Here is a 27,986-nt window from a genome sequence, read left to right as displayed (position 1 = left end):
TGGCCCCCAACCTGTTTTTAAAGATAGGAGTAGAGACGGGGATCCTCTCCTTCCAGCTCCCCACTCAGTCTTGCTTGACCCTCCGCTGACCACAGGGAGTAGGTGGAATTTGTTGCCCTTGCCCCAAAGCCTTGATTCTTGCTTTGCCTCCAAATTAAAATGCACCCACCGGGCCCAGTGCTTCCCTCCCCTGCCCCCTCCCCGGATGGCACCTCCTCACTCACGAGTGAGGCCCCCGCCTGGCGGCCCCCGTGAGTGACACTGCCCTCCCCACTCACACGCAGACCCCTCTCCAGGACGGAGCTGGCTCTGGCTTTGGTCTTCCTCTGGGTCCTCTCCTGCTGGTTCTCTGGTTCTCTGGTCTCACTCCTCTCTCCCTGCTTCTAGAGACAGGCCACTGCGTTAGTGACAAGTGGTTCTTGTCTGTCTCTCCCTCTCTCCTGTCCCCGCGTCTTCTGCTCTGCCTCTTCCCCCTGTCGCTCGGAACCCCTCCACCGGGTAGGAGAGCGCTGCTCTGGCTGATAGGCTAATCCAGGTACTGTAGCTTTTCGTCTCCCGCTCCCACTTCTTCCTGGTCCCCGCACATGACCACCAGACCACCTCTTCCCTGGCCGCTGCCATCCCCCGGGGGGTGAGGGGGGCAGGCCTGGAGCTGCGCATGGGGGTGACTGGGGACCGCTTCTCCTGGGAGACGGAGGCTTCCCTCTGGGGGAGGGGGCGTGCGTGTGAACGCGTGGTGCGTGTGGGCGCATCTGTGAGTGTTCCCACACGCACATGCACAGGTTTCCTCCCTCCAGGGGACACAAGTGGGGACCCAGGAGGGCTCGGGGACCCTGAGGCTGCATCAGCAACAGGCCCTGGTGTGTGCACGGCTGAGCCTCCGCAATACACACACACACACCCACACACACCCCCATTCTGGCCCCTCACGCTCTCCTCTGCTCCCACCTGCAAGGCCTGCCATCTTCTTTCACTCACCTGCTTCTGCTGCTGCCTCATCTTGAATGGCTTTATCTGGAAGCTTCTGCCCACTACCTAGTGGCTCTGAGCCTGGAATGGGGGGCCTAAATTGGGTGGGCTGAAGGGATGAGGCTGGGGGGGCCTCGGGCAGGTGGAAGTCCCGGGCTCCAGGACTGGAGAAGGCCCTGGGAGAGGTGTATCCCACCCCCCGACCAGGCCCTAAGGAGCCAGCCCTGAGCCTCTGGGCCCTTGGCTACCCCCACATCCCCAGCGTCACCAGCAGAGCCCAGCCTCTGCTGTGCCATGTGCCCTGGATAAGGACTTCTTTCTCCTCACCTGGGACAGAGGCTGAGAGCCAGAGCCTGGGCCCCGGCTGGCTGTGTCCCTCCAGGTTCCTCCCAGTGTCCTGTTCCTGCCGGTCCCCCCATCCCCAGGCCCCGCGGGGCGCCCCATCCCAGGCTCTGAGTGTGGGAGGCCTCACCCCTCTTCCTTCCACCCCACCTCCACCCTCTCTGGGCCTCGCCTGGGGTGTGAGCAGAGGGTCACGGGCCCCTGTCCTCGCTGTGCTCAGGGGCAGGTGACACGAGCGCAGGAGGCTGAGGAGAACTACGTCATCAAGCGGGAGCTGGCAGTGGTGCGGCAGCAGTGCAGCTCAGCGGCCGAGGACCTGCAGAAGGCACAGAGCACCATCCGGCAACTGCAGGAGCAGCAGGTAGCAGGCTGGGTGGGCGGGGCCACCCGGGCCAGGCCACGCCCCGTGCCCAGCTGCCTGCAGGGCTCTTGAGCAAATGGCTCCAAATCAGCCCTGCCTCAGCCCCTGGCCCGCCTGTTCCTTGCTGGGGGGCAGGGGACCCAGAGCAGAGTGCAGATTCTCCCCCATCCTCAGCAGCGAACTGCCCCACACCCAGGGGGGATCCCGTGTTTTCCGTTTCCCACCCCCCAATAGGGTGTCTGGCCTACCACACTGAGAGGAAAGCAGTCACCCTCCCTGGCCCCCAGCCTCAGCACAAGAGCCCCTGGGAGCCAGCTGTCCCTGCCGGGACCCCTCCTTCCACTGATGGGGCTGTGATTCCTTGGGGGAGCCCTGGTGTCTCCCCAGGGTCTGAAGGGCTGTTGGGCTGTTATCGAACTAAGCCCGGGTCCGCTCACCTGACATGCAGCAAAGCCAATCCACCAACACTGGGTTGTGGCCAAGGAAAGTAAAGCATCTATTGCAAACAACGAGAACAGGCAGCTCATGCTCAAAAGAACCCATAAAGTCCCCAATGGCTTTTAGGCAGGGGTTTTTAAAGACGGTGTTAGGGGAGAGGGTCCTAGGATGCATGATCAGCTCATGGACCTCCTTCCGATTGGCTGGTGGTGAGGTAACAGAGTGATGTTTCGGGAATCTTCGGCATCAGCCTTCTGGCTCCAGCCAGTCTGGCGTGTGCGTGCTTGTGTTCAGCATGCAGTCACTGTCTTCCACCTGGCTGGGGGTCTCAGTTTCTGCAGAACAGCTCAAAGATCCGTGTCAGACGGTTATCTGTGTCCCTTCAGGAGGACCTAGGCGTCCTGTGACCTACCGCCCTCATCATTAACTGCTTGCTGCGCTCTGGAACTCAGGGAAGGCCTAGGAGACTAAAGCCTTTTTCTACAAGCAAGCAACGGGGACACCGAAGGGTTTTTGTACCCGGGAAGGCCCCACAGGGTCCTGCTCGGTTTCAATCCCCCCTTTTCTTTGAAACTTGTCAATCCTGACGGGGGGAGGGGTGGCACAGAAAAGCAGTAAAGTCTTGGATGGAGAGGTTAATCCTAAGCTTGGCAGGGGAACTCAGCATTAGGGGGACTCAGTTTCAGGGCTTCCCCGGGGGGGCCAGCCATGCAGGGCAGGAGCTGGGACAAGGGAGAGGGTAACCCCTTCCAGCACCCAGCACTTTGCCCTCGGAAGAGGGTCTGGCCTGTGCCCACCAGTCTGAGCCGGTGGGATGGGGGTGAGGGGGCAGCCCAAGTCTGTTGTGGGGTCATGAACTTCGGATGGGTAGTGGGAGGACCCATGGGCTGGAGCACTGCAGAGAGTCAGCTTCTCCCAGAGAGGGCTTTCAGAACTTTCCTCCAGCCGTACCCAGCAGGCTGCCTGCCTTATGTGGCAACCCACCAGCAGCTGCAGCCTGCAAACTCAGCATGCATGCCCCAGCGCAGGTCCCAGAGGGGCAGGGAAGGATGCTGTAGGCTCCCTGCGATCCAGGGCTGAACCCAGCAGGGCCTGGCAGTGAGCTGGGGGCGGGGGGGGTGGGTCCCTGATTTGGAGAAACCACAGGGTGCTCAAGAAACAGTGGGTGGAGAGACGGAAGGGTCATTCGCTGAGGAGGGCCCCCTCACCCAGGCCTGGAGACCTGGCCTGAGGGATGCAAGCTGATTCTTCGCTCCCAGGTACAGGGGGGTGGAACTTCACCGTTGCTCACCTGCATCCACCTCCTGCCCCGCAACTTCGAGTGCTGTAGCCCCACCTGGCTCTAAAGCAGCCAGGGCAGTGGGGAAACTGAGGCTGGGCTAACCCCACCCATGGCATGATGCCCCCTCTCAGGCCAGTCAGAGAGACATTCACCCGCCACCTCTGAGCTCTGGCCTTTAGGGTCTAATCAGAGCTGGGTGAGGCAGGGAGGCCGCTGCAGGCAGAGGGAGGGAGTGCGGGAGGTGCCAGTGCAGCCCCTGAGCACCGTCTCCAGAGGCTCCTGGAGGAGGTGCAGCCTGGCAAGAGGTTGGCATGGGGCCTGGAGCCCATCTGAGCCAAGGGAGAGCCACTGGTACCCATGGGCCTCAGAGACCCCCAGTGGTCAAGGGCAGCGAGCAGACCTGGGCAGCTAAGCAGGTGGGGGAAGAGGGTGGCAGCTGCCCTGCCAGGCTCCCCAAGCAGCAAGATGCAGGCCCCGCTCTGACCCCAGGGGCTACCCTCCCCCACTGGCCAGGTTTGTTTTGTTTTGTTCTGGCTGCACCACGCGGCATGCGGGATCCTATTTCCCCGACCAGGGATCGAACCTGTGCCCCCTGCAGTGGAAGTGCGGAGTCTTAACCACAGGACCGCCAGGGAAGTCCCACGGCCAGGTCTTCTTTATTGGGCCCACCCATCACCCCTGGGACTCCTAGCGTACCTTTGAGAAGCCCCTGGGCACTGACCAAGAAAGGAGTCTCAGCAAACTCTTTCCCCATCTGCCCCATGGCATGTGGGCCACGGGCCACACAGCAGGAAGGGGTCCCCGGAGAACTCACCCTCCGTCCTCATCCCAGTGATCCTGGGAACCAGTCACTGGTGTCCCTTTCCATGGTGTCCTGAGGCCATGGAAAGTCCCCTCTGTTCCCAGGACCCCTAGACACAGAGCATCAGGGCCCCCATGGCATCCGGCCCCTCCGGCGGATCCGGAGTTTCTCCTCACCCCGCTCTCCACCCACAGCCCGGCCCTGGAGGTGGACGGGGTGGGGCCAGGCCTGGGCCCACAGCCGGCTGGCAGGAAGGCTGCCCACCTCTGGCCGCAGCCTGGGGCCCAACGCAGCCCTCTGCCCGCCCCCAGGATAACCCGCGCCTCACCGAGGACTTTGTGGCCCACCTGGAGACGGAGCTGGAGCAGTCACGGCTGCGGGAGACCGAGACTCTGGGGGCCCTGCGGGAGATGCAGGACAAGGTTCTAGACATGGAGAAGGTGCGACTGGGCAGGTGCTGGGGGAACCCTGGGGAAGGGGAGGTGACAAGAGGCCCTAGCCAAGGAGAAGGGGCGGCCAGGGGGACCAGTGGGACAGGCCCTGGAGTCAGAGCCCCCTGCCCCAGCAGCCCCCACGGAGCTCAGGGCACCTCCCTCGGCCCCTGCCTCCTTCTCCTTGGTCTCCACACCAGGGTCTGGGCAGATGGGAAGTTGGGCCCCTCACCCTCAGACCCTCTCAAGCCCTGGAAGTACACACGTGCGTGCGCACACACACACACGAGCATACAAAAAGCAACACGACTCCACAAGGGGTGTGCCCGCCCTCATGTGTCAGGCACCAGGCCACCAGTGCGGTGGCCTTCATGGGCTCCCTGGGCTGTATGTGTCCCCCTCAGGCCCTGGGTTCCAGGATGGAGAGAGGGGAAGGGAAGGCCAAGGCCCAGGCCCATCAGGGCTGCTCCCCTCCATGGAGACACCACCCAGGGGGCCATCCTCTCCCACCTGCAGCCCTGCAGGGGGCACCAGGCCTCATGGTCCCTTCCCAGCCCCTTCCACACCGGTTATTGTCTCAATTCCCAGTGCGCTGCCAGAAGGGAGGTGCCCCGGCCACCAGAGGGCAGCACTCACCCACTGGCAGGAGCCATGCCCCCCACCTCCAAGCTGCGCTATTTTGGGTGCCCTCCCAGGTGGGGTGTCTCTGCCACAGCCTTGCATGGGGCCATCGGCCTCTCGGTCCCCAACTGCCCGCCTGCCCAGAGCTGGGCTTCCCACCCCCCTCCCTCCACATCAGAGGGAAATGTGGGCCCAGTAGGTCTGCCACCACCCCCCCACCCCAACTCCCAGACTCAAACAAGGGTCAGGGAGAACCTCATGCAGCGAGTTGGCTTTTGGTCCAAGAGGCTGGAGCACGAATCTCTCATCACTGAGCCCTTGGGAGGCCAGGATAGGGCCTAAGGCGGCCCTCAGTGCATCCCCAGGGAGACGGTGCTGAAATCCACGGTCTTCTCTGCTCCAGCTGGGCCAGGTCCCGGGTCTGGGCCCGGAGGGTGTGGATCTCAGATTCCCAGGTGGGTAGCGCCCGTCCTCTCCCAGCCCACCCAGTGTTACTAGCAGTCACATGTTGTGAGGGGGTTGCCCTAGGCCAGTCGTGCCAGAGAGCAGGTGCTGTTATTACACCGATTTTACAGACCAGGATGTCCAGCTGGGGCGGCAAGGGCGGGGTCTCCTCCCCTCGGGCCTGGTCCTTGTTCCCCCGGCGCATCCTGGGGTCCAGGGTGCGCCCTCTCCCAGCCGGGCCGCCCAAGGCGGAGCGCAGAGGAGAGGGGAGCCGGGGCGTGGGGCCTGCGGGAAGGGCCGCGTGGCCGCGCAGCTCCCCTGGGCTCTGACCGCTCCTCTCCCCGCAGAGGAACAGCTCGCTGCCCGACGAGAACAACGTGGCGCGGCTGCAGGAGGAGCTGAAGGCGCTCAAGGTGCGGGAGGGTGAGGCCGTGGCCTCGGCGCGGGAACTGAAACTGCAGCTGCAGGAGCTCTCGGACACCTGGCAGGTGAGGGAGGGCCTCGTCCGACGCGCACGAAGCGGCCTCGGGGCTCCCAGGCGGAGGCCGACCGCCGACCTCTCCCCGCAGGCCCATCTGTCCCGCGGCGGCCGCTGGAAGGAGTCCCCGCGGAAGCTGGTCGTGGGCGAGCTGCAGGACGAACTGATGAGCGTGCGGCTGCGCGAGGCCCAGGCTCTGGCCGAGGGCCGCGAGCTGCGGCAGCGCGTGGTGGAGCTCGAGACGCAGGTGGGCCGCTGCCCGCCTGGGGAGGGGACTCGGAGCCCGGGGCCGGCCCCGCGGCGAGGCCGTGACCCCCGCCCGTCCGCCCCCAGGACCACATCCACCGCAACCTGCTGAACCGCGTGGAGGCGGAGCGAGCGGCGCTGCAGGAGAAGCTGCAGTATCTGGCGGCGCAGAACAAGGGGCTGCAGACGCAGCTCAGCGAGAGCCGCCGCAAGCAGGCGGAGGCCGAGTGCAAGGTGCCGCGCCCCCGCCCCCGCGCCCGCGCCCCCGCCCGCCCCGCCGCGCCCCTTGACCGCGTGTCCCCCCGCCCCCAGAGCAAGGAGGAGGTGATGGCCGTGCGCCTGAGGGAGGCGGACAGCATGGCGGCGGTGGCCGAGATGCGGCAGCGCATCGCCGAGCTGGAAATCCAGGTAAGCGGCGGGGCCGGGGCTGGGGCCGGGCTGCGGGGCGGGACCCCGCGCTGAAGTCCGGCGACCTGGCCCGCCCGCAGAGGGAGGAGGGCCGCATCCAGGGCCAGCTGAACCACTCGGACTCGTCGCAGTACATCCGCGAGCTCAAGGACCAGATCGAGGAGCTGAAAGCCGAGGTGAGCGCGGGAGGGGCGTAAGAGCCCCGGTGTCCTCGGCCGGTCACGGGCCGGGAGTCGGCGCCTCGGGGAGCGGGAGAGGAGGGGGCCCGGCGGCCGGACTCCGTCCGTGGGTACGTCGGTCCACGCCTCCAGCGCGCGGGTCCCCCGCCCCAGGTGCGGCTTCTGAAGGGCCCGCCGCCCTTCGAGGACCCGCTGGCCTTCGATGGGCTCGGCCTGGCGCGGCACCTGGATGAGGACTCGCTGCCGTCGTCGGACGAGGAGCTGCTCGGCGTGGGCGTGGGCGCGGCGCTGCAGGACGCGCTCTACCCGCTGTCCCCGCGCGACGCGCGCTTCTTCCGCCGTCTGGAGCGGCCGGCCAAGGACAGTGAGGGCAGCTCAGACAGCGATGCCGACGAGCTGGCCGCGCCCTACAGCCAGGGCCTGGACAACTGAGGCAGTGCCCCGCGTGCTCGGAGCCCGGGGCCGCCGCCTGCCCGCTCCTTCGCCGCCACCCGCACTTAACAAACTCCAGGCCCTCGGCGGTCCCGCCCACCCCGAGGGCCAGGACCAGCGCGGCAGGGCGCAGAGGGTAGGACCGAAGTCTGGGGATCCTGAGTCCCCTGGCAGGCCGACTCTCCCCAGCAGTGTTTATCCATCTTGGTCCATACCCCTCTGGGCCCAGTTACCTGGAGGGTCTGCCCCTCTTAACAGCCAGGGCAGGGGAGGACCCAGGGGTCCCAGGACTGGAGGAGCAGGAACGTCCCCCCTCCTAGCTGGCCTCCTTCTGGGACAAGGGTGGCCCGGCTGGGAAGGACCCAGGAGCTAGAGGAGGCCTGAGGAAGAAGAGGCCGCTCTAGGCCCGTCGTTACCACCCCGAACCACCCTCGGGACCCTTGGCCTCTGGGGACAGATGGCCAGGCTGGGTTTTCCTGCCTGGTGCAGGCATTGTGGCCCCTGCGACAGAAACCAAAGTCCCCCCTACTGTGTGCAGGGCCGCGCAGGGTGTGAGTGGCCAGCCGGAACCAGCCAGGGCCTGGGTAGTGTCTGTCCCTGCTTCTTGGGGGTCAGAGCAGCTGTAAGGAAGTGAAGAGACCCCCCCTCTCCCCAGCACACCACATCTTCCTCTGTGACAGTCCCATCACCCCAGGCTGGCCAGTAATGAAGGGGCTCCCCGACCCAGGCTAGCCTCCTCTCCAGGGGGTCCCCAGCCTCCACTTCCGTTCCTTCTCAGTATCCCCGGCCCCACTCTCTGGCCAGAGCCAGGCCCCAGGGGAGGAGGCCTCCCAGTTGAGTTGCCTCCCCGCGCCTGCTCATGGTGGTCCCGTGGTCTCTGCTGAGTCAGAACCAAGAACGGTGCCAAAATCCAACGATGCCCCCAGACCCCTACCCCCTGGGGCCTCACGCCCCTCGGGCTGACCCTCTCGGTGCTCCTGGCGCCTAGAGCAGCGTTACGAGCAGTCTCCCCGGCACTTCCTGGGGTGGGGACCCATGCCCAGTACCCCCTTCCCGCTCGCCCACTCCTCAGTGTTACAAAGCCTGGGGACCAGGGTGGGCATCCGAGGGGCTCTCCCACGTGCCCCCCACACTGCCCACCACCATTTTGCACACTGCCTGTTCACACTCCACATGTCGCCCAGGCGGGAAAGATGGAAAATAAAGTGTATTTACACAGTCACGGAAAAGGGATGCTGAGTGGGGCAGGCCTTGGGGTAGGGGAATCACCAGCAGCCATGGGTCCCCGGCCCCTTGTCCAGTGACGCAGCGGGGAAGCGAGCAGGCTGTCCTTGCCCTTGGGAGCCTCCCACCATCGAAGAGAACCAGAGGTGGAGATCATAGCAGTCCAGTAGGGGGGGCCAAAGAGGCTGTCCAGGTCGGGTGCGGCGTGGAAGAGGAAAGGACATTCACACGTACAGTGTGAGCATAAGTGTGGGCGTCGGAAGAGACGGTTAGTATTGTAGGAACGAGTCACCAAGGACCTGGGACGTCAGGCATACGGACAGACCCTTAGAGCAGGGCTTTTTCAGGAGGGTGGCTCTGGAGATGGGGAGGGAGGATGGGCCATGATTTCCCACCTGGGTGACTCAGCTGGGGCCTCCCCTGAGAGACACAGAGGAATGAAGGGTCTTAGGGCCTCAGGAAGATTCAGGATCTGGTTTATTCGGCACCCACTTCCCAAGGCCTTCCGGGTGCTCCACTGTGCCTGGTTCTGAGGGGTCCCAAGTGTAGTGGAGCAGACAGACATTGGGGTGGGGGCGGGGACTTAGCCTGCACAGTAGTGTGGCAAGTGCCTAGACGAACGTGTAAGGAGATCAGGGAAGGCTTCCTGGAGGTGTAGGGGGGGATCTGCAAGGGCAGAAGCATAACGGTGAGATGTCGCAGGGACCAGCAGGAGGCACATGAGGTCTGTGAAGAAGGAACAGGAGAGAGTGGGCATGGCCAGACCGGGAAGGGGCTTTTCTAGTCAGGAGAAAGAGTTTGCACTATGAACTAAGGGCGCTGGGGAGCCATGGAGGGCTTAAGTGAGAGGGGCACCATCAGGTAGACTACAGTGTTGGGGGGCAGTGCAGAGGCAAAACAGCCAGACAGTGGGGGTTCCCCTGGGGGAAGAAGGCCCAGAGAGGCAGCATCCTTTGTGGGGTTGCCCATGGAGCTGAGGCGGAGTCCCAGCTAGCACAGGGGTGACAGAGCCAGGAATGGCAAAGGAAGGCTTCCTAGGAGGAGACATTTAATTGGGTCCAGCCAGGTTCCAGCCAGGCCCTACCCTCTACACCCAGTGTGGACCCACCAACTGTCCCCCACTCTGCTGCCTGATACCTGCCAAGCGGCAGGGCAGGACACTGGTTATGCACCAGGACAGCCGAATCCCAGTTCTATTCCCTCCCACGACAGCTCCTGTGGGCCCATGCATCATTCCCATCACACAGATTTAACACTGAGACCCCGACAGTTGCTGTCTGCCTCTCCTGCTGCCACCGGGTAATTCCACCTGGCTGGCTCCCAGGAGGGGGCACGGCCTTGGGGGAAGTGTCTGAGGTTCTGCCCTGCACCCTCACAGAGGCTGGCCTTGGAGCCCTGGCTGCCCAGCATATCAGGAGTCAGCCCCTACCCTTGGGCTTGTCTCAGCATCTGGAAACAAGGACACCTGGGTCCTCACCAGGGCCCAGCTTAAAAAAGGGACCTCTGTGGACTTCCCTGGCAGTCCAGTGGTTAAGACTCTGCACTTCCAATGCAGGGTGCATGGGTTCGATCCCTGGTCAGGAGAACTAAGATCCCACATGCCACTAGGTGTGGCCAAAAAAAAAAAAAAAAAAGGAACTTCTGTAGTTTTCCACCTAACTGATTGGCTCCCAGGCGTGGAGGTGGCAGTGTCCCACTGCGACAGCGCCAATGTCTCTTCAGACGCCAGGTTGGGAGGCAGCCGCTTCTGGGGTGGGGGACAGGCAGGACTTGGTGATTCCTGTCTGACAGGAACCTGGCTTCAGGGACTGGGTCTAGGAGCAGAGATAGGGCTGAGGGCCCAACACAGGGTCCCACTCTGTCCTTCTACCTGCCCCGGGGATTGTGGTTCTCCTCGGGCCTCCATCATTCTTGGTATGAAGCAGGACACCCTCAGGGAGGGAAGGCGTAAGGGGTGCATTTCCGGCAGGGGCACTTGGAAAGGAGAGCCTGGGCTGGGGCTTAAAGGGTCCAGGGTCAGGGTGACTGGACTGCAGGACAGCAAGGAATTCTGACTGGGGGAAACAAGTGAAGACATTGGTTGCCTCTGGTGAGGACCCTTGACTCTGGGACACAGGCAAGAATGCCTGGCTGGAGGGGCTTGGGGAGGACACCCGAAGTTGGGATGAAAGGCGAGGCCCATGGTTGGGAGGCACAGAGGGGCATGATGAGGGCACCTGGAGAGGAGTGGGCGTTGTGAGGACTCCCTGATCTCCCACCCAGCCTTCGGAGAGGCTGCTCCTTCCCTGCAGGCCCTCCTAGTGCGGTCCACCCAGGAGGCAGGGAATGCCCTTCATGAGCCCTGGACCCAGCTGCAGGCCCGCCTTTTGCACTGCCGCCTCCTCGGTGAGCAGAGGGCAGTGCGCGCGCTTGAGAGGCCCTGGAGGGACCCGAGATGGCCATGGGTCTCAGGCCACCCCTGTCTCCCTCCTACACCCCAGGGTGTGCAAAGTAGGGCGATGCACACTGTGAGGAGGGACCTCAGGAAGGGGCCCCCCATCTTCTCCTTGGATCCAAGCAAGCCTTTCCCACGTCTTTCCCCTCCCCCCAGGAGTGCCCGCTCCCCTGGCCGAGCGTGGGAAGAGCTTGGTCAACTGGCCACACCGCCCACGCCTTGCTCACTCGGTCGCGCGGCCCCACCTGGGCCCCTCCTGCACCTAATTTTTCCATGAGAAATTGGGCATGAGAAAACCTACGTTCACGAAAGTGGGTGGGTGCGCGGCGCTGGACCACGGGGACTCGGCATCGCCTGGTCCCACCCCAGCCCCTCCTCGCGCGCCCCTATCCTCAATGGAGAAGACGCAAGGCCGGGGAGTGTTCGGGAAGGCCTTCAACCAGAGCTACAACCTGCTGTGCACAGCTGCCAGCACAGCCCGGCCGGCCCCTCTCGCCGCCCTGCGGTCAGCTGCGCCGCTGGAGGGCCCCAGCCCGCGACCGCGAAGGCGAAAGTGAACAGGCTTCAGTGTCCCGGCTTTATTGCAAACTCGGGCTGCGCGCGGTAGACGATACACTGGACTCCGGGCAGGGCCTAGGCCGAGGGAGGGACGAGGCTCGAGGGGAGCGGGAGCTTGTCCTAAGCCAAAGGGGCGGGGCTCAAGGGTGAGCCTTGGCCAAAGGTGTGGGTGGGTCGCAAGCCTGGGCCAAAATTCTAGGGCTCTAAGGGGTCTGAGACCAATCCACAGGGAGCCGGACTCCAGGAGGAGGGGAGGGGGAGATCTAAGACAAAGATGTGCAACCTGAGGGACGGATCCTAAGGCAGGGGTGGGGCGGGTGGGCGGGGCTAGGGTCTGGCTCAGTGGAAGGTCTCCACCTCTACCACGGTCCAGTCACCCTGCGGGGAAGTCACGTCATCCGGGGAGAAGCTAGTGACTGAGGTGATGCTGGCGCGGGACTCGTCCAGGGGAGACAATAGTTCGGCCCAGCGGCCCAGTTCGGCGTCGCTGAGCGCAGTGCGGGCTCCCCCCGCGCTGCCGGCACCCCCCGCGTCCCCTGAGCCACCGGTGCCGCCCGCGGCACCCTCGGCCGCAGCTAGCAGCAGCGTCCGGCTCAGCAGGTGCTGCACGACGCTCGCCTGCAGCGCCCCCAGCGGCAGCTCGCCCAGACGCGCCGGCTTCGCGCCCCGCGAGGCCGCTCCAGCCCCAGCCCCAGCCCCAGCCGCCGCCTTCCCACCGCCCGCGCCAGGCCCGGGCCCCGGATCCAGCGCGCCTGTGGCGGGAGTCGCCGACTCGGGCCCTTCAGCCTCGTAGATGGTGCACAAGCCGTCAGCTGAGCCCGACCCGGCAGCAGGAGACCAAGGCAGGGGCGCTCCTGCGGGGAGAGGAGCCAGGCTGGGCAAAGGGAGCGGGAAGCCCCGCCCCCGACACAAGACCCCGCCCCTTCCTTCAACTCCGCCCTCAGACCCAACGGTCCTGCCCCCCGAGTTGCAAAGCCTCGCCTCCGACCTCGCACTCCTACCGTCCCCAGACCTCGCCCCTCCTACTGGTCCGCAGTGTCCGGAGGGCTGCTTACCTGAGGTGCCGCGGATGGCCAGCGGCGGAGCGGAACCTCGGCTCCAGGCGGCCGGGTGGCAGGCGGCGAGCTCCGCATCGGCGGGCGGGGAAGTTGCGGCGCCGCCCTCGGGCCCACTGTCGTAGCCGCGCAGCTCTTCGGGCGTGCTCGTGGCGCTGCTGCTGTGGCCCGCCAGGTCCGGGCCGCTCAGCGTACTGGACGGGCTGCGCGAGGGTGGCGGCGGTGGGCCCGGGGCCAGCGCCAGGGTCAGCCGTGGGCCCGAGATTGGGGCATCGGGACCCGGGGTTGGGGGGCGGCGTGGGGCTTGCAGAGAGGGTGAGGCAGGGGGAGAGGGAGGGGTCTGCAAAGCGGGCAAGGCCAGGGAAGGTGGAGCCCGCGGAGGGGGCGTGGCCAGGGGAAGTGGAGGGTCTTGCCTAGGGGGTGAGGCAGGGGGAGAGGGAGGAACTTGCAGAAGGGGTGAGGCAGGGGGAGAGGGAGGGGCCTGCAGAGGAGGTGAGGCCAGAGAAGGTGGAGCCCGCGGAGGGGGCGTGGCCAGGGGAGAGGGAGGGTCTTGCAGAGGGGGTGAAGCAGGGGGAGATAGAGGGGCCTGCAGAGGGAGCGAGGCCAGAGGAGGTGGAGGCTGCAGAGGAGGCAAGCTCTGAGGAGAGGGAGCGGCCTGAAGGGGAGGCGTGGCCAGAGAAGGTGGAGTGTGTGTGGGGGGCACGGCCAGTGGAGGAGGGGCCTGCAGAGGCTGTGAGGCCAGAGATGATGTCTGTATAGGAGGAGCGGCCTGTAGAGGGGGAGCGGCCAGAGGCGTGGCCAGGGGGGAGTGTGAGCCTAGAGGAGGAGCACCTGGCAGAGAGAGTGTGGTCGGAAGAGAGGAAGGGGGAGAGGTCTGTGGAGGGGATGTGGCCAGAGAAGGGTCCTGTGTGGGAGGCGTGGCCAGTGTATAAGGCGTGGCCTGAAGAGGTGGAGACAGAGAAGGACCGGCCTGCGGAGGGGGCGTGGGCAGAGCAGAAGGAGCCTGAAGAGGGGGTGTGGTTAGGGAAGAAGGCGGGTTCCTCAGAGATGTTGCTTGAGATAGAGGGGCTTGTAGAGGGGCAGTGGCTGGTGGCAGAGGACCCGACAAAGGAGGTGTGGCCAAGGGAGAGGGGAGAGCTGGAAAAGGGGGTAAAGCCAAAGACGCCTCGGTGGGGGGCATACTCTGCAGAGCGGGTGAAACTGATGGAGGGACTGAAGTCAGAAAAGTGGCCGTGGCCAAGGAAGAGGCGGATACCTCCGGAAAAGATGTGCCCAGATGTGCGGGGGGAGCTTGCAAAGGAGGTGTGGCCGGTGGAGAGGGGAGGGTCTGCAGAGAGGGTGGAGCAGAGGGAAGAGGGGCCAGTGGAGGGGGCGTGGCCAGTGGGTGGATAAGGGCCTGGGGAGGGGGCGTGGTCGGTGGAGATGGAGGGAGCGAGCCCCGCAAGGGAGTGGCTGTGATATGGGAAGGCGGTGCAATAGGACAGGGTAGGGAGGAGGTGGCCAAAGGAGGAGAAAAGCCCTGTGCGGGGACTGCGCCCTTCCTTGGGGGTGTGGCCTGCGGGGGGCGTAGAGCCTGCAGTCCTCTGGACTTGGGCTGCGAGGGATGCCCCAGAGCCCGGGGTGTTCCAGCTGGGGAAGCCCCGGAGCGGGCTGGGGAGGACAGAGGAGTGGCGCTGGAGCCCATGGGGCGCAAGGTTGGCCTCTGCAGGCCCCCGCCGGCGCTGGGTCGCTTCCTGGTGGCAGGGCTCGGCTCCGCGGCGCTGCGCTCTGGGGCGCTGCTCACTGATTTCCTGGAAGCCTCGGTCGGGGGCCGGGGCCGGGCACTCGGAGCTGCCCGGGGGACACCCACCTCAGCGCCCGCAGCCCGGGACCGACGGGAGATGGCCGAGGAGGAGACGGCTGGAGTAGACCCAGAAGAGTCTGGGGACAAAGCAGAAGACCGAAGGGTCGCTGATACTTCTAGGCTGGTCCCCCTCACATCCGAGGAACCCCATTCCTCCCCAGATCACGTACCTCTCCGTGCCCCAGCGCTCAGGGCGCTCCTTCTGGGCCCTTCAGGGGCTTTTCCTCTGGCCACAGGTTCCTCAGCTGGGGGCCGGAGCCCCTTCTGCCCAAGGGGGCCTGGCCTGGGGACAAAAGGGTCTGCTCTCAGGACAGCGCTCCAGATCCTTGTTTCGTCTCCCAAGTCTACATTTCCCCATCTGTGAAACGGGGCATATGCCCTCTCTGCCAACCAATAATAGCTTTCACCAATTTGCGCCCAGTGATGAGCAAGTACTCCCACACACTTTAATTAAAAGCTTCCAGATGGAGACACTAACCCTTGACCAAGGCACCAGGGGAGAGGGGGCTTGTTACCTGGTGGGCCCGCTGGCATGTCCCGAGCTAGAGATACAGCCTGGGCCTGGGGTCTTCGCAGGGGCCCGCTCCCCTCTCCCAGCTGCTGGGGGCCTGGAGGCTGTGGGCAGAAGGCCGAGTCAACGCAGGTGCCCCGGAAAGGAAGGAGAGGCTGGTGCCTCAGAGGAGAGGGGGGCAAGAAGATGGGGTCCGAATCAGGGAAAGAGGCTGGAGTACCTGGGCTCCGGGGGCCTGTCCCAGCACTCCGCAGTGGTCCCCCCCGGGGAGTAGCCTCCGGGAGAGCGGCTCCCCGGCTGCCCCCCGCTCGCTCTGCCAGAGGCCCTCGCCCTGAAGCCCCCGCTGCTCCCAGAACTCGAAGAGCCGCGCTGGTTACGGGGGGAGGGGGTCGTGGAGACCCTGGGGGCTTGGGGGTCGGAAGGTTGGGAGGGCGAGAAGAGGGCGTCCGACCGGCGGCCCCTGCCCTGGACGTGTCCCTCTTGTCCATCTCGCACCTGATGAGGAGACAGACCGATCAGCATCCCAGGTCCTGGACAGCTACGCTGCCTGCAGGGATCTGGGTCCTGGCACCTCTCGGCTCTTTCCCCAGCGTCGCCACCCATGGGCGCCCAAACCTCTGCCTGGATCCACTTCCTTCCCACCCACCCACCACTCACCAGCGCAGCTGCTCATGGCTGTCCCCAAGTCCCACCCTCACCGCCTTCCTCCAGGCCATGCCAGCCTCAGCCAACCCCCCCTGCTCCCTCTCAGGACCGGAGATCCACCCCCCTACCCCTCGCCCCCTCAGGGACCCTGACCACCAGCGTCGGGACAGGGGGCTGCCACAGGTTCCAGATGAAGGGGACGGGAGCACACGCCCAGGTCCCCCTCGCCAGCCACCAGCGCCGTCCCGGAGGGATGTCGGCACCTGCCGGGAGGAGGAGCGGCCCTGGCTGCCCGCGCACGGGCTCGGGGAGACAAAGAGCCGCGTCCCGAGCCCTTCCCCTCCCCCAGCTGGGCCCTGGTCCGCGCCACCCTTCCACCTGCTCGAGCCGAGCTCACCTTGGGCTCCGGCCTCCCGCCGCTCCACGCTGGGTCGCCTGGGGTGGGACAGGGTGGGAGCGCCGCGGCGGCCGCGAGCGGAGGGCAGGCGAGGGGAGGGGGCGGCGGGCGGCGGCGGCGCGGGGAGGCCGTCCGGCCCCTCGGCGGCGGGCGGGGGAGAAGGGGGCGCGCGCGCTGGATGCAGACCCGGCAGGCAACGGCGGGAGCGCGCCGAGTAGGGCGGCCGGGAGCGCGTAGGAGGGAGGGGCTGGTTCTCCGCGGCTGCGCCTGAGGACCCCAGACACCCAACCGGTCGGGCTTCGGGGGGAATCCTTTGGGGTCCCGGACTCAGCCTAACCTCCTCTCCCCACCCCCTGCCATACACACCTGCCTCGGCCCCCACCCCAACTACTTGGCGACCAAGGCCCGCCTGGACGCGGATAGGCTGGACCCTGGCAACCAGGGGGCGGGACCATCGCGCCTCGTGCCCAATTGACCAATCCGGCCGCTCGGTGTCCCAGGCCCTCTCCCCGCTTTTGCGATCGCAGAGGCGGGCCCCCCAGGATTCTTGGGGCTTCCGCCCCTCTCATACCCCAAGGGTTTTCACAGACCCCAGGAAACCCCGTACCTGGTTGGGCTGGGGGGACTGGTGGGAGAATGCAGCCCTGGGAATGTAGGGGTAGACCTCAGGTTTGGGGGAAGAGAGGAAGAAAGGACGAGAGGGAGAGGCCGAGGATGGTGAGAGATGACCCAGCCTTCTGCAGGGCAGAGCACCCCCCACTCGCCACACCCTCCCAGGTCACACGAAGTCAAGTCAGCAAAGGCTTCCTGGCAGAGCCGGGCTTTGGGGGGATGAGATTATGGGGGGCCTGGAGGTGTAAAAACGGGTGCATGAGGAGCCGAGAAGGTCCCGTCCGAGGTTTCCCAGCCCAGCCTGAGGGAGTGAGAGGTGTCATTTTGGTGACCCGCCAAACTGGTGCAGAGGCCTCATGGAGGACCTTGATAGGGGACTGTGGCATTGAGGGGGTTGAAGCGAGAAGAGGAAGATGGCCATACTCAGTTGCCCAGAGCTGGCCAACAATGCCAGGTGCCCTCTTGCACCTCTACTTATACTCAAGGCCACATGGCTCCCCACACACACACTGTGCTCTCTGCCCCCAAGCCCCATCTCTTCAGACTCTTAGCCACTCACTACCCCATCCCAAAGAACCAGCTCCCTCTGCCTCACCCCTTCCCCCATCACATTTGTACACACACACACACACACACACACACACACACACACACACAGAGTATCCACTGTATGATTCCATTTATATAATATTCTGGAAAACACAAGCTAATCTATAGTGACAGAAAGCAAATCAGTGGTTGTTGGGGACCACTGGGGGAGGGAAACTTTTGAACCACCAATTGAAGCCACTCTGATTGATTCCTGACCCTCAGAAACTATGTGAGACAATAAATTCTTGTTGTCTTAAGGTGCTAGGTTTGGGGGCAATTTGTTACACAGCACAGTAATATGTAACTACCTCAGGCTCACAAAACCTTAAAAGCTGGGTATAAAATATCAAGTGTTGGTGAGAATGTGGAGAAATTAGAAGAGTTGTGTACTGTTGGTGGGAATGTAAAATGGTGCAACCACTGTGATTCCACTTATATGGGGTCCCCAGAGGATTCAAATTCATAGAGATGGATGGTAGAATGGTGGGTGCCAGGAGATGGGGAGAGGAATGAGGAATATAAGTTCAATGGGGACAGGGTTTCAGTTCTGCAAAACAAAAATAGTTCTGAAGATGGATGGTGGTGATGGTTGCCCAACACTGAATGTACTTAATGGCACTGAACTGTAAACTTAAAAATGGTTAGGATGACAAATTCTATGTTATGTGTGTGTTCTACCGCAATTGTTTAAAACCTGGACAGTGTCCATGCGAGAAAACTCACAAACTACCTGTGGGAATGTAAAGGGGGCAGGCTTTCTGGAGGACAACTGGAAAGCATTGTATGTGTGTCATATGACTGAGACATTCCACTCAAGCGTCTGTACCTGTGGCAGTGCCATACAGCTCCTTCCATGTCTCCTGAGCACACACAGTCCCCACCTGCAGGAAAGTCAGAAGTGTCAGGGCATTAACACTCCCTCCATCCCCTTCTCCAGAGCAGCCCTCAGCCATGACAGGCAGGAGCTGGTACCTCAATGCTTCAACTCCCTCACCTCTTGGGTGGGAAAACTTGGAGGTGCGTCCTCCACCATCTCCCAGAGCTCCCCAGCACAATGGAACCCCAGTTGCCCATATTGGCAGCCTGCTCCTTCACCCTCATTAACACTACTGGCTTCCTTCCCTTCCCCACTGCCTCACCTTCCAGAGAAACTATTTGCATCTAATTCCTTGCCTCAGGATCTGCATCTAGAAGGGCCCGAACTAAGCATCCATCCATCCATCATTTACTGAATGCCCACTATGTGCCAGGCACCATCCTAAGTGCTGGGGACACAGTAGGGAACAGAAGAGACAAGTGTCTGGGGATCACGGGGCTTCGATTCCAGTCACCACAGAGACTCTTGCACAAGTGTGCAAAGCGTCGTTTATGAAAACACTTATCCCAACATAAAGCTGGAAACAAACCGCCAGGGTATGGATCTCAAGGAGCTTCTCCCGAGGCTAGAGGAAAGGGAGAAACTATTCACCTCAAAAGGCCCCTGTACCTTGCCACCACTTCACCCCACCCTACTTTGTTATATACACAGCATTTGTCACAAGCTGACATTATCTTTTTCCTTACTTATTTGCTTTCTTACCTCTGTCTCCGCCCACCCCACCCCACCCCCAATCCACACACACACCAATAGAGCAGAAGCTCTGAGAGAGAAGGTAACCTCTCTTATCTTGTCCACACAATGAAGGTTTGCCTTTGGGCAGCCTGTGGTCGAGCCCACAGGGACTTCTTCAAGGGTCGCGCCCATTGCAGGGTTTCACAGGGGAACCTAAGCTTAGGGGATCCCAACCCTCAAGGTTTCGGAGTGTCTCTACTCTGGTGAACTTGTTTTCTTTTCCCCATGGGAGATGGGGTTTCACTCTGCCACCTGGTCCAGGTCCCCTCTCCCTTGAGTTTTGCAGACAGGGCAGATCAAGGTCAACTGTCGTCTAAGACCCAGCTCAGGCCTCCCAAAGTGGGGAGGAAATCGTGGTGGGGGGGAGGCAGAGTCTCCCTTTGAGAAGCCGGCCTCCCAGACTGGACTCCAACCCCGGCTCCCAGAGCCCTCTGACCCCCGTGCCCAACCCCACCAGGACCCGGGAGCGGCTCACTCCCTCTCCTCCCCCAGTGGAGAGCTTCCCCTGGCTGGGTGGTCAGAGCAGGAAGGGGGAAGCGCCCTGCCCTCTCTTGGGCCCTGGTCACTGATTCCTTGGTTGAGCCTCAAGGCCAGGTAGCTGCACCTGGGAGTGAAGGGAGGAGGAGGGGGAGGAGGACTTCCACGCGTTCCTGACAGGGTCTATACAGCTTGGCTCCCGGAAGGGTGCCTTCAGGTCGGCTTTGGGAGCCCAGCGCCTCCAGTCCTCCTCAGTTTCCCCCGTGCCAGGTTTGCCCCACGGAAGCGGAGCCCAGAATTCTTACGGTCCCTGCTCCTCCGACCAGCCCCTCGCCCACCTCGGAGACATCAGGATTAGGATCGCCCTCCTCCCGCGATCCCGCGGTACCAGGAGTCGGGGGCGACCTGTGAGCGCCCTAAGGGAGGCGGGGCCGAGACGGCTGGTGGGCGGGGCCGGGAGGGGCGGAGCTGCTCCCGGCTCCTGTCCAGCTCGCTCTCCCGCCCACCCGCCCTGACTCACCCAGCCCGTCCCGCGAACTCTGCGGGAGTCCCGGCCGCTCCGCTCCCAGGGACACAGGAGTTGGAACAAGCGTCCGGCCCGTGAGGTGAGTAGGTGGCTCTCCGCCCCTGGGGACCAGGTGGCGGGGTGAGGATCTGGCCCACGGGAGGACCGCCCCAGGTGCGGCTGGCCCTGTGACCTGAGCCCAACGCCGTCCGGGGCACAGAAGGAGCTGGGGGGTGGGGTGGGGGGTGCAGAGAGAGGCCCCGCCCTGGCCAGCCCAAGGGCGCCTGTCAGGGAGCCCTGCAGGCCTGGCCAAGGACGGAGTGCAGATCAACAGGCTGGGGTCCACCCTGAGGGTCTTGACCATGTTCCCCTCTCCTCCGCTGCTGACGACTCAACCCTGTGAGCCCCTCAATTCCCAGAACCCTACCACTTGGGAGCCTCACCAGGCTGTCCCTTCTGGGACTCTTGAACCTCAGGACACCCCAGACCCCCCTAGTCCTGGCAGGACAGCTTGGAAAAGTACTGGGTTGGGAGTCCCCAGGCCTGGGGCCCAGAACAGGATCTGCTACTACGGGGCCACCCTCCCCCACCCAGGCCACAGTTTCTCACTTGTGTAAAAGTCCAAAGTTGGACCCTGTGTCCTCCAAGACCCATTTCAGGGCTGACAACAGTCACTGTTTCTTCTTCGCCCCTTAGCATGGGCTGTGGGTGGGGACGGTGTGGGATGGGGCACCGGACCAGGAGCACCCGCCACCGCCACGTGTTCAGAGGCAAGATGGGGGCTTGGGGAAGGCCTGAGAGAGAAGCAGCAGCAGGGGTGAGGCATGGGTGGGCGGAGCTAAGGCTGGGTAAGGGCCATGTTCCTGGCCCTAGGCTGAGGAGGACAACTCAGCCTGCTGGGCAGAGCAGCCATCCTCCCTCCATTTCTTCTCTGCCTGAAGGAACCCCTTCTGAGGTTCTTTTGGCAAAGATGCTTCATCTCAGCGAGACGTTCTCGCTCAACAACGTGATCAGACAGACGGGACTTGGGGGTCTCGCCTCGAATGCTACTTGTCACAAGCTGTGACACCTTGAGCAAGTTATTTCACTCTCCTGAGTCTGGAAAAGGAGGGTCCCAACATCCACGCTCCCAGAGCTGGGATAAAACGAGACACTGAAAGCATCTGGTGGTCATAAGTTCTCTGCCAACACAGCCCCATGAAGCCTTCTCCCCAAGCCCTCCCACCAGCCCTGTTCAGACACAGGGGGGCCAGCCTTGTGTCTGGGGAAACTTAATGGCAGGTTCGGGACAATCAAGATTGAGTCATGGAGACAGATAATGATAACCCCATGTCTGCTTCTGAGGCTGTTGTGTATACACTTTGCTCTGTGGGCGCATCCTCTGGGCCATCTGCTGGGGACCCTGGGTGTGTCTCTGCCTTCTTGCCTTTGATTGTGGACCCGGGATGGCCAGTGGGGAGCTTCCACCATTGTGAGATGGGTCCTGAAGGGTGGCAAGGACTCGGGGGCAGGAAGTTGGTCCCTGACCGTCTGTGTGGCATTTTTGCTAACAGTTACCATTCTCAGGTGAAGCAGCTAAGCAGTGTCCCTCGCAGGGGTAGGTGGCCAGGGCAGGGAGAACAGTGGGTGGCCAGAACTGGAAGAGGGCATATGGCCGGCTCCCTGGTCCTGGGTCTCTCCTCAACTCAGTGTGTACTTGCCCTTTGTACACACATGCCCTGAGGTGCACACTCCAGAATGCCCCCAGGGTGTCCCTTTTGGTGGCTGCAATTTGGCTCCTGGGGGCTGTTGAGCTGCCCTGAGTGTGTTTCTAGCAGATTCCCTGGTGTTTGAGCCTGTGATGCACTGGAGGCATCTTTACTCAGCTTGTTGTTTAGGACAGGGTGTGAAACTGAGCACGAGGGATGGGCCATTGGGTGAGGGATCCTGTGCTCTGTCTGCACACCCCCTTGCATGTGCCGGCTGCTGGGTGAGTCAGGGCCTGAGTCAGGGGGCCCCGGAGACTGGGTGTGGGCAGGCGTGTCCCTATCCCTTGCTGTCCCTATCCCTTGTATGTTATCTCTGGTACTGAGGTGGGAGCCTCTGATGGGATTAAGGGGTGTGGCGGACTGCCCCGACTTCAGCCTGGTGGGCGGGGCCTGCATCCCATATCCCCACCCACTTCCACCTTGTCCTCACACAGGAGTAACCCTAATGCCTTCAAGGGTTGTGGGGACCAAAAAGGGAGGCAAGGAGGTGTCAGAGCGATTGACTGAGGTGTGGGACAGAGGCCAGGTTCCCTCCCCCCCAGGAGATGGGTGGGAGGCTGGAGGACCCGCTGGTCGCCCAGATGCCTCCCTTCTTTGCCCAGCCTGTGCCCAGTGACAGGCTATCAGGATGATGACCACAGGCCGCAGGAAACCTGAGTGATATAAAACAGGATCTTTATATTTGGGAGCATGGATGCTGGGGAGGGAGGCAGACTGCCTAGGAGCCCCCTCAGAGGCGGTGAGGGGCTTGCTGCCTCCCTTTTCTTCCCCGCTCCAGCCTCGGAGGTGGGGGAAAAGGCTCCCGACTGCCTGTCAGGGAGGGTGATGTCCCAGCCCGTGGCCTGCGCCCCCGTGTCTGTATCTGGAATGATGATACCTTGGTCTAAAATGATGATACCTTGGTCTAAAATGAAAGCCAGGGACAGACAGGAGCCTGGCAGCCTAGCCCTGTCCCAGTCGTAGGTGTCACCCTGGCTCTCTCCCTGTGAGTTTTCCATTTCCTGATCCTCTGCCCCATCCTCGCGCCCCCCTGCCCCTGCCTCTCAGAGGCCAGGTCTCTGTTTTCTGCCGCAGATCCTAGGCACTTGCCCCACTAGAAACCCAGGTGTCCGAGTCACTCCCACCCCCCAGGACTGACCAGCCTTCAGCTTTGCCACTCCCTGCCCCTGGGGCCCGCAACCAGAGCCACGCTCCAGCCGGCTTTTCCGGTTGGAGGTCGGAGGTGGTGCCCGGAGCGCCCCTGAAGGGGGTGCGGGGCCCACGCCCCGGAAGTCCCTGAGTCTCTGGGACTCTCTCTGATCCAGTGGTGGAGGGAGCCGGGGCTGGCCGTCTGGATTCCGGGTACCTGGGGTCAGAGAAGCAGAGGGAAGTGTTTCGGATTGGCGTCAAGGGTGGGAGGAGATGCCTGGGCTCCGGGAGAAGGCCGCACGGGCACGCTGTGGGGCAGCGGCCCCGTGGACTGCCCCTCCTGAGCTCTGAGAGGGCAGGCAGAGTCCGACCGGGGCAGGGGTCCCTGGGAGCAGAGGTGGTGAGGACAGTAGTTGCCCGGCTCCAGGAAGGAGGCGAGGTCTGTGGGGGGAGGGGAAGGAAGCGCACAGCTGGTGGGTTCTGCCAGAGTTTGGCAGGGCCGAGCGCGGAGTGGGAGCAGATGCGTGTGTCTGGCTCTTCTGGGGACCCGGCACCAGGCGCGCTTTCCTGAGGGTCTCTCTCTGCACCCTCCACTTCCTGCTCTCCCACAGGCGGGATGATTCCGGTGGCGGAGCTCAAGCAGTTCGCGGAGCAGCAGCCCGCCTTCAAGGTGCTCAAACCTTGGTGGGATGTGCTGGCCGAGTACCTCACCGTGGCTATGCTCATGATCGGGGTCTTCGGCTGCACCCTCCAGGTAAGGGGCGGGGCAGGGGCGGGGTCTCTAGGGGCGGGGTCTGGGAGGTTCCGGAAGTCTTCCATTACTGTCTCTTAGTTCTGGAGACTGGAAGTCTGAAATCAAAGTGTTGACAGGGTTGGTTCCTTCCGAAAGTTGTGAGGGAGAATGTGTTCCACGCCTCCCTTCTAGACTCTGGTGGCCTCAGGCATTCCTTGGTTTATAGATAACCTGTATCTATTCTCCCTGTATCTTAAAAGCATCTTCCTTGTGTGTATGTCTGTGTGTCTGTGTGTGTCTGTGTCCAGATTTCTCCCTTTTATAAGGCCAAAGTCCTATTGGGTTAGGGCCCACCCCCAATGACCTCATCTTAACTTGATTACATCTGCTCTGCAACGACTATTTCCAAACAAGGCAACATTCACAGGTATTTCGGGGTTAGGACTTCAACATCTTTTCAAAGGACACAAATCAACCCAGCTCTTTTTTTCAGACAAAGTCGGATGCTCAGAGGTTTATTGACTCTTCCAAAGCTGGGGAACAAACTGGGGACAGTTGGAGGTTGATGGAAACCTCTTTTGCCTTCGGCCTGCTTCCTCCCCCACCCCACAACTTCCCAGGCCGCCCCAGATCCTTCACCATCTTTCACCCTCTCTCCCATCCCCAGGTGACACAGGACAAGATCATCTGTCTGCCCAGTCATGAACCCCGGGAGAACTTATCAGAGGCCCCGTGCCAGCAACTGCTGCCACGGGGGGTCTCCGAGCACATGGGGGACCTCCGGGAGTTGAGCGGCCTCAGGAACAACCTGGACCTGCAGCAATACAGCTTCATTAACCAGCTCTGCTACGAGACGGCCCTCCACTGGTACGCCAAGTACTTCCCCTACCTGGTCGTCATCCACACGCTCATCTTCATGGTCTGCACCAGCTTCTGGTTCAAGTTCCCCAGCACCAGCTCCAAGATCGAGCACTTCATCTCCATCCTGGGCAAGTGTTTCGACTCTCCGTGGACCACGCGGGCCCTATCCGAGGTCTCCGGGGAGAACCACAAGAACCCTGCCGCCACCAGGCGGGCAATGGTGACCATGGCAGCAGCGGCGGCAGGACCGGGGAAGGCAGGTGAGGGTGAGAAGGAGAAGGTGCTGGCGGAGCCCGAGAAGGTGGTGACGGAGCCACCGGCTGTCACCCTGCTGGACAAAAAGGAAGGTGAGCAGGCCAAAGCCCTGTTTGAGAAGGTCAAGAAATTCCGCATGCACGTGGAAGAGGGGGACATCCTGTACACCATGTACATCCGGCAGACAGTGCTCAAGGTCTGCAAGTTCTTGGCCATCCTGGTCTACAACCTCGTCTACGTGGGGAAGATCAGCTTCCTGGTGACCTGTAGGGTGGAGACCTCGGAGGTCACGGGCTATGCCAGCTTCTGCTGCAACCACACCAAGGCCCACCTCTTCTCCAAGCTGGCTTTCTGCTACATCTCCTTCGTGTGCGTCTACGGGATCACCTGCTTCTACACACTCTGCTGGCTCTTCCACCGGCCCCTCAAGGAGTACTCCTTCCGATCCGTGCGGGAAGAGACGGGCATGGGCGACATCCCCGACGTCAAGAACGACTTCGCCTTCATGCTGCACCTCATCGACCAGTACGACTCACTCTACTCCAAGCGCTTCGCTGTCTTCCTCTCCGAGGTCAGCGAGAGCCGCCTAAAGCAGCTCAACCTCAACCACGAGTGGACGACCGAGAAGCTGCGGCAGAAGCTGCAGCGCAACGCCTGGGGCCGGCTCGAGCTGGCCCTCTGCATGCTCCCGGGGCTGCCCGACACGGTCTTCGAGCTCAGCGAGGTGGAGGCACTGCGCCTGGAGGCCATCTGTGACATCACCTTCCCCCCAGGCCTCGCACAGCTGGTGCACCTGCAGGAGCTCAGCCTGCTCCACTCGCCGGCCAGGCTGCCCTTCTCCTTGCAGATCTTCCTGCGGGACCACCTGAAGGTCATCCGGGTCAAGTGCGAGGAGCTCCGAGAGGTGCCCCTCTGGGTGTTCGGGCTGCGCGGCCTGGAGGAGCTGCACCTGGAGGGGCTCTTCCCCCTGGACCTGGCCCGGGCGGCGACCCTCGAGAGCCTCCGGGAGCTGAAGCAGCTGAAGGTGCTGTCGCTGCAGAGCAATGCCGGCAAGGTGCCCGCCAGCGTGACCGACGTGGCCGGTCACCTGCAGCGGCTCAGCCTGCACAACGACGGGGCCCGCCTGCTGGCACTGAACAGCCTCAAGAAGCTGGTGGTGCTTCGGGAGCTGGAGCTGGTGGCCTGTGGGCTGGAGCGCATCCCCCATGCCGTCTTCAGCCTGGGCGCACTGCAGGAACTGGACCTCAAGGACAACCACCTGCGGTCCATCGAGGAGATCCTCAGCTTCCAGCACTGTCGCAAACTGGTCACACTCCGGCTGTGGCACAACCGGATCGCCTACATCCCCGAGCACGTACGGAAGCTCCGGGGCCTTGAGCAGCTCTATCTCAGCCACAACAAGCTGGAGACACTGCCCACCCAGCTCGGCATGTGCTATGGCCTCCGCCTGCTGGACGTCTCCCATAACGGGCTGCACTCCCTGCCGGCCGAGCTGGGCCTCCTCCAGAACCTGCAGCACCTGGCTCTCTCCTACAACGCCCTGGAGCTTCTGCCCGACGAGCTCTTCTTCTGCCGCAAGCTGCGGACGCTGCTCCTCGGCTACAACAACCTGAGCCAGCTCTCGCCCCAGGTGGGGGCCCTCAGGGCCCTCAGCCGCCTGGAGCTCAAGGGCAACCGGCTGGAGGCGCTGCCGGAAGAACTCGGCAACTGTGGGGGGCTGAAGAAGTCGGGGCTCCTGGTGGAGGACACCCTTTACGAAGGGCTGCCGGCAGAGGTGCGGGACAGGATGGAGGTGGAGTGAAGCCAGGGAGGGGCAGGTTGCGGTAGAGGCCTTCCGGATGCTACCATCCTGGAATCTCTACCGTTATCTTCAAGGGAGGGGGCCAAGTGAGCCCAGGCCAGGAGAGGAGGAGCAGACGTGGCAGGCTGGTGGAGCCCAGGCAAGATCCTGGGATTGGTTTGTCTGGGAGGCTGTGGATCTGGGGTGGAACATCCTGGAGGGATTAACTCAGTCATAAGACTCTCAGAGCAAAACCACACCTGTGCCTTTGGCTAGCTGGCCCGCCCCCAGCCCTGGGCCAGAGCTGCTGCTGCCCCCAACCCACTCCGAACATTCTGGCTCAATCAATGCCACGTATGAGGGTGGGGCTCATCCCAATGGGATTTCAACCCTCTCTCCCTGACCAAAACAGCTTACATCTGGGGTTCTCTCCCAAGGAGGGGACACAGACACAACGGACAAGCTCCCCCCTCCTCCACCCCCAACTTGGATGTTAATCCCCTATTTATAAGTTGTTTGCTATAGACACCTGAACTCAGAAAAATGGTTTTCATATTTGACTAGGCATCAAAATCAACATCACCAAAACAAAACATCCCAGGCCCCACCCCTGAAAGACTGACTCAGGAGGTTCAGCTGGAGGCCAGGAACTTGCCGGTAAATATAAGCATCCCAGGTAATTCTGACACAGACGGTCCCAGGCCTGTGTGTTGGGAAATGCTGACCTGCAGAGTAGATATCTGGGTGTCTAGAGGAGGGATTCTCCTCCCTCTAGAGGAGGGATACTTTTTTTTAGATCCCTAGATGCTTTGAGAAATCTGGTGAAAGCTGGGCACCTCCTTCCTCAGGAAAATGCTCACGTACACATACATGAAAAGTTCTGCAAACAACTTGAGGCAATCAACAGATTCCCCCAGATCCCCTAGAGGGCTGTTTATGGACATCCTAAGGATCGGGGACCCCAGGTTAAGAACACCTGCTGTGGAGGGTACGTTTTTCAGAAAACAGGCTGGGACTTTGTCTTTCAAATGTTCCCTGTGCGAGGGAGTGTATATCAGTGGGTGCTTAATAAATGATACTAACTATGAGAACTATAATCTTGGTCCCTTGTGTCCACTCCGGTCATAGTCTAAGCCTTCGATTCCACCAGACCAAGTATAGGCAAGTGGCGACAGTCACATTCCAGAATCAAGGGTATGAGTCTATCCCGGAAGCAGAGGCAGAGAGAGACCTCAGCTAACCAGGAGAAATCAGGTGGCATCGTCTGCCTAGCTTTTTTCCTGGAGAACTGCTCTTCCTCTACCTTCCCTGTTAGTCTCCCGGCTCCACAGTTTTGGATCTGCTCCACCTGTAAGTTGTCACCAGAGGAGTCGCCACAAGCCTTCAACGCCCATCACAGTGTCCCTATGCTGGAGCGGGCAGGGCACAGCCTGCCCAACCCTGACCTCCTGGGATCACCACCTCCATGGTGTCTGCAAAATGCGAGCCTCCTCCTGGCACCAGAGAGCAGAGGCAAGGTGCTCTCTCCGGGGGCCCCAGGGTTCCAGATGGGGACATTTTCCCAGCACTCTGCAGACCAGTTAA

General features: G+C 62.5%; 3 protein-coding genes across 8 annotated transcripts in view; 2 read left to right on the top strand and 1 right to left on the bottom strand.

Annotated features, from left to right (window-relative positions):
- EVI5L (ecotropic viral integration site 5 like) overlaps positions 1-8,656 on the top strand; it is a 29,660-nt gene extending 21,004 nt beyond the window's left edge. Inside the window, exons 12-20 of one of the 3 annotated variants that reach the window (XM_061190595.1) lie at positions 503-535; positions 1,532-1,672; positions 4,506-4,634; positions 6,038-6,178; positions 6,260-6,415; positions 6,502-6,648; positions 6,727-6,822; positions 6,903-6,998; positions 7,188-8,656. In XM_061190595.1, the coding sequence (XP_061046578.1) occupies positions 503-535; positions 1,532-1,672; positions 4,506-4,634; positions 6,038-6,178; positions 6,260-6,415; positions 6,502-6,648; positions 6,727-6,822; positions 6,903-6,998; positions 7,188-7,433 (1,185 nt within the window). In that variant the 3' untranslated portion in view covers positions 7,434-8,656. Of the gene's footprint in view, positions 1-502; positions 536-1,531; positions 1,673-4,505; positions 4,635-6,037; positions 6,179-6,259; positions 6,416-6,501; positions 6,649-6,726; positions 6,823-6,902; positions 6,999-7,154 lie in introns of all 3 variants that reach the window. The other 2 variants (XM_061190593.1, XM_061190594.1) reach the window with 2 other exon arrangements.
- Positions 8,657-11,674: 3,018 nt separating this feature from the next.
- Positions 11,675-18,173, bottom strand: PRR36 (proline rich 36). Of its 2 annotated transcripts, none has more exons than XM_061188817.1 (6): positions 18,130-18,173; positions 15,279-15,553; positions 15,063-15,162; positions 14,718-14,830; positions 12,705-14,624; positions 11,675-12,503 (listed from the first exon to the last, which is right to left on the bottom strand). In XM_061188817.1, exons 1-6 carry the CDS (start codon positions 18,156-18,158, stop codon positions 11,989-11,991), a joined length of 2,952 nt encoding a protein of 983 aa, XP_061044800.1. In that variant the 5' UTR covers positions 18,159-18,173; the 3' UTR covers positions 11,675-11,988. The 2 variants fall into 2 exon arrangements, with proteins under 2 accessions (XP_061044800.1, XP_061044801.1); XM_061188818.1 differs by lacking the exon at positions 18,130-18,173 and adding an exon at positions 16,101-16,178.
- Positions 18,174-19,950: 1,777 nt separating this feature from the next.
- Positions 19,951-27,499, top strand: LRRC8E (leucine rich repeat containing 8 VRAC subunit E). 3 transcript variants are annotated; one of them, XM_061188814.1, is made up of 3 exons: positions 19,967-19,997; positions 23,385-23,527; positions 24,174-27,499. In XM_061188814.1, exons 2-3 carry the CDS (start codon positions 23,390-23,392, stop codon positions 26,421-26,423), a joined length of 2,388 nt encoding a protein of 795 aa, XP_061044797.1. In that variant the 5' UTR covers positions 19,967-19,997; positions 23,385-23,389; the 3' UTR covers positions 26,424-27,499. The 3 variants fall into 3 exon arrangements, with proteins under 3 accessions (XP_061044799.1, XP_061044797.1, XP_061044798.1); XM_061188815.1 differs by lacking the exon at positions 19,967-19,997 and adding an exon at positions 22,962-22,995; XM_061188816.1 differs by lacking the exon at positions 23,385-23,527 and having other exon boundaries at positions 19,951-19,997.
- Positions 27,500-27,986: the final 487 nt, after the last annotated feature.

This window comes from Eubalaena glacialis, chromosome 4 (assembly GCF_028564815.1).
Source record: "Eubalaena glacialis isolate mEubGla1 chromosome 4, mEubGla1.1.hap2.+ XY, whole genome shotgun sequence".
In the NCBI taxonomy this organism is placed as follows: Eukaryota; Metazoa; Chordata; class Mammalia; order Artiodactyla; family Balaenidae; genus Eubalaena; species Eubalaena glacialis.
This window is presented reverse-complemented; position numbering and strand designations above follow the sequence as displayed.

Bases quoted from the DNA above. Each gene is read 5' to 3' on its own strand.
- PRR36 (XM_061188817.1), bottom strand. From the start codon at position 18,158: ATGGAAGGAGCTGTATGGCACTGCCACAG. The intron at 15,163-15,278 runs GTACTCCAGCCT...TTCTGCCCACAG, and splicing joins GACAGGCCCCCGGAGCCCAG to CCTCCAGGCCCCCAGCAGCT. The intron at 14,831-15,062 runs GTAACAAGCCCC...TTTTGTCCCCAG, and splicing joins CATGCCAGCGGGCCCACCAG to GCCAGGCCCCCTTGGGCAGA.
- LRRC8E (XM_061188814.1), top strand. From the start codon at position 23,390: ATGATTCCGGTGGCGGAGCTCAAGCAGTTCGCGGAGCAGCAGCCCGCC. The intron at 23,528-24,173 runs GTAAGGGGCGGG...TCCCATCCCCAG, and splicing joins TCTTCGGCTGCACCCTCCAG to GTGACACAGGACAAGATCAT.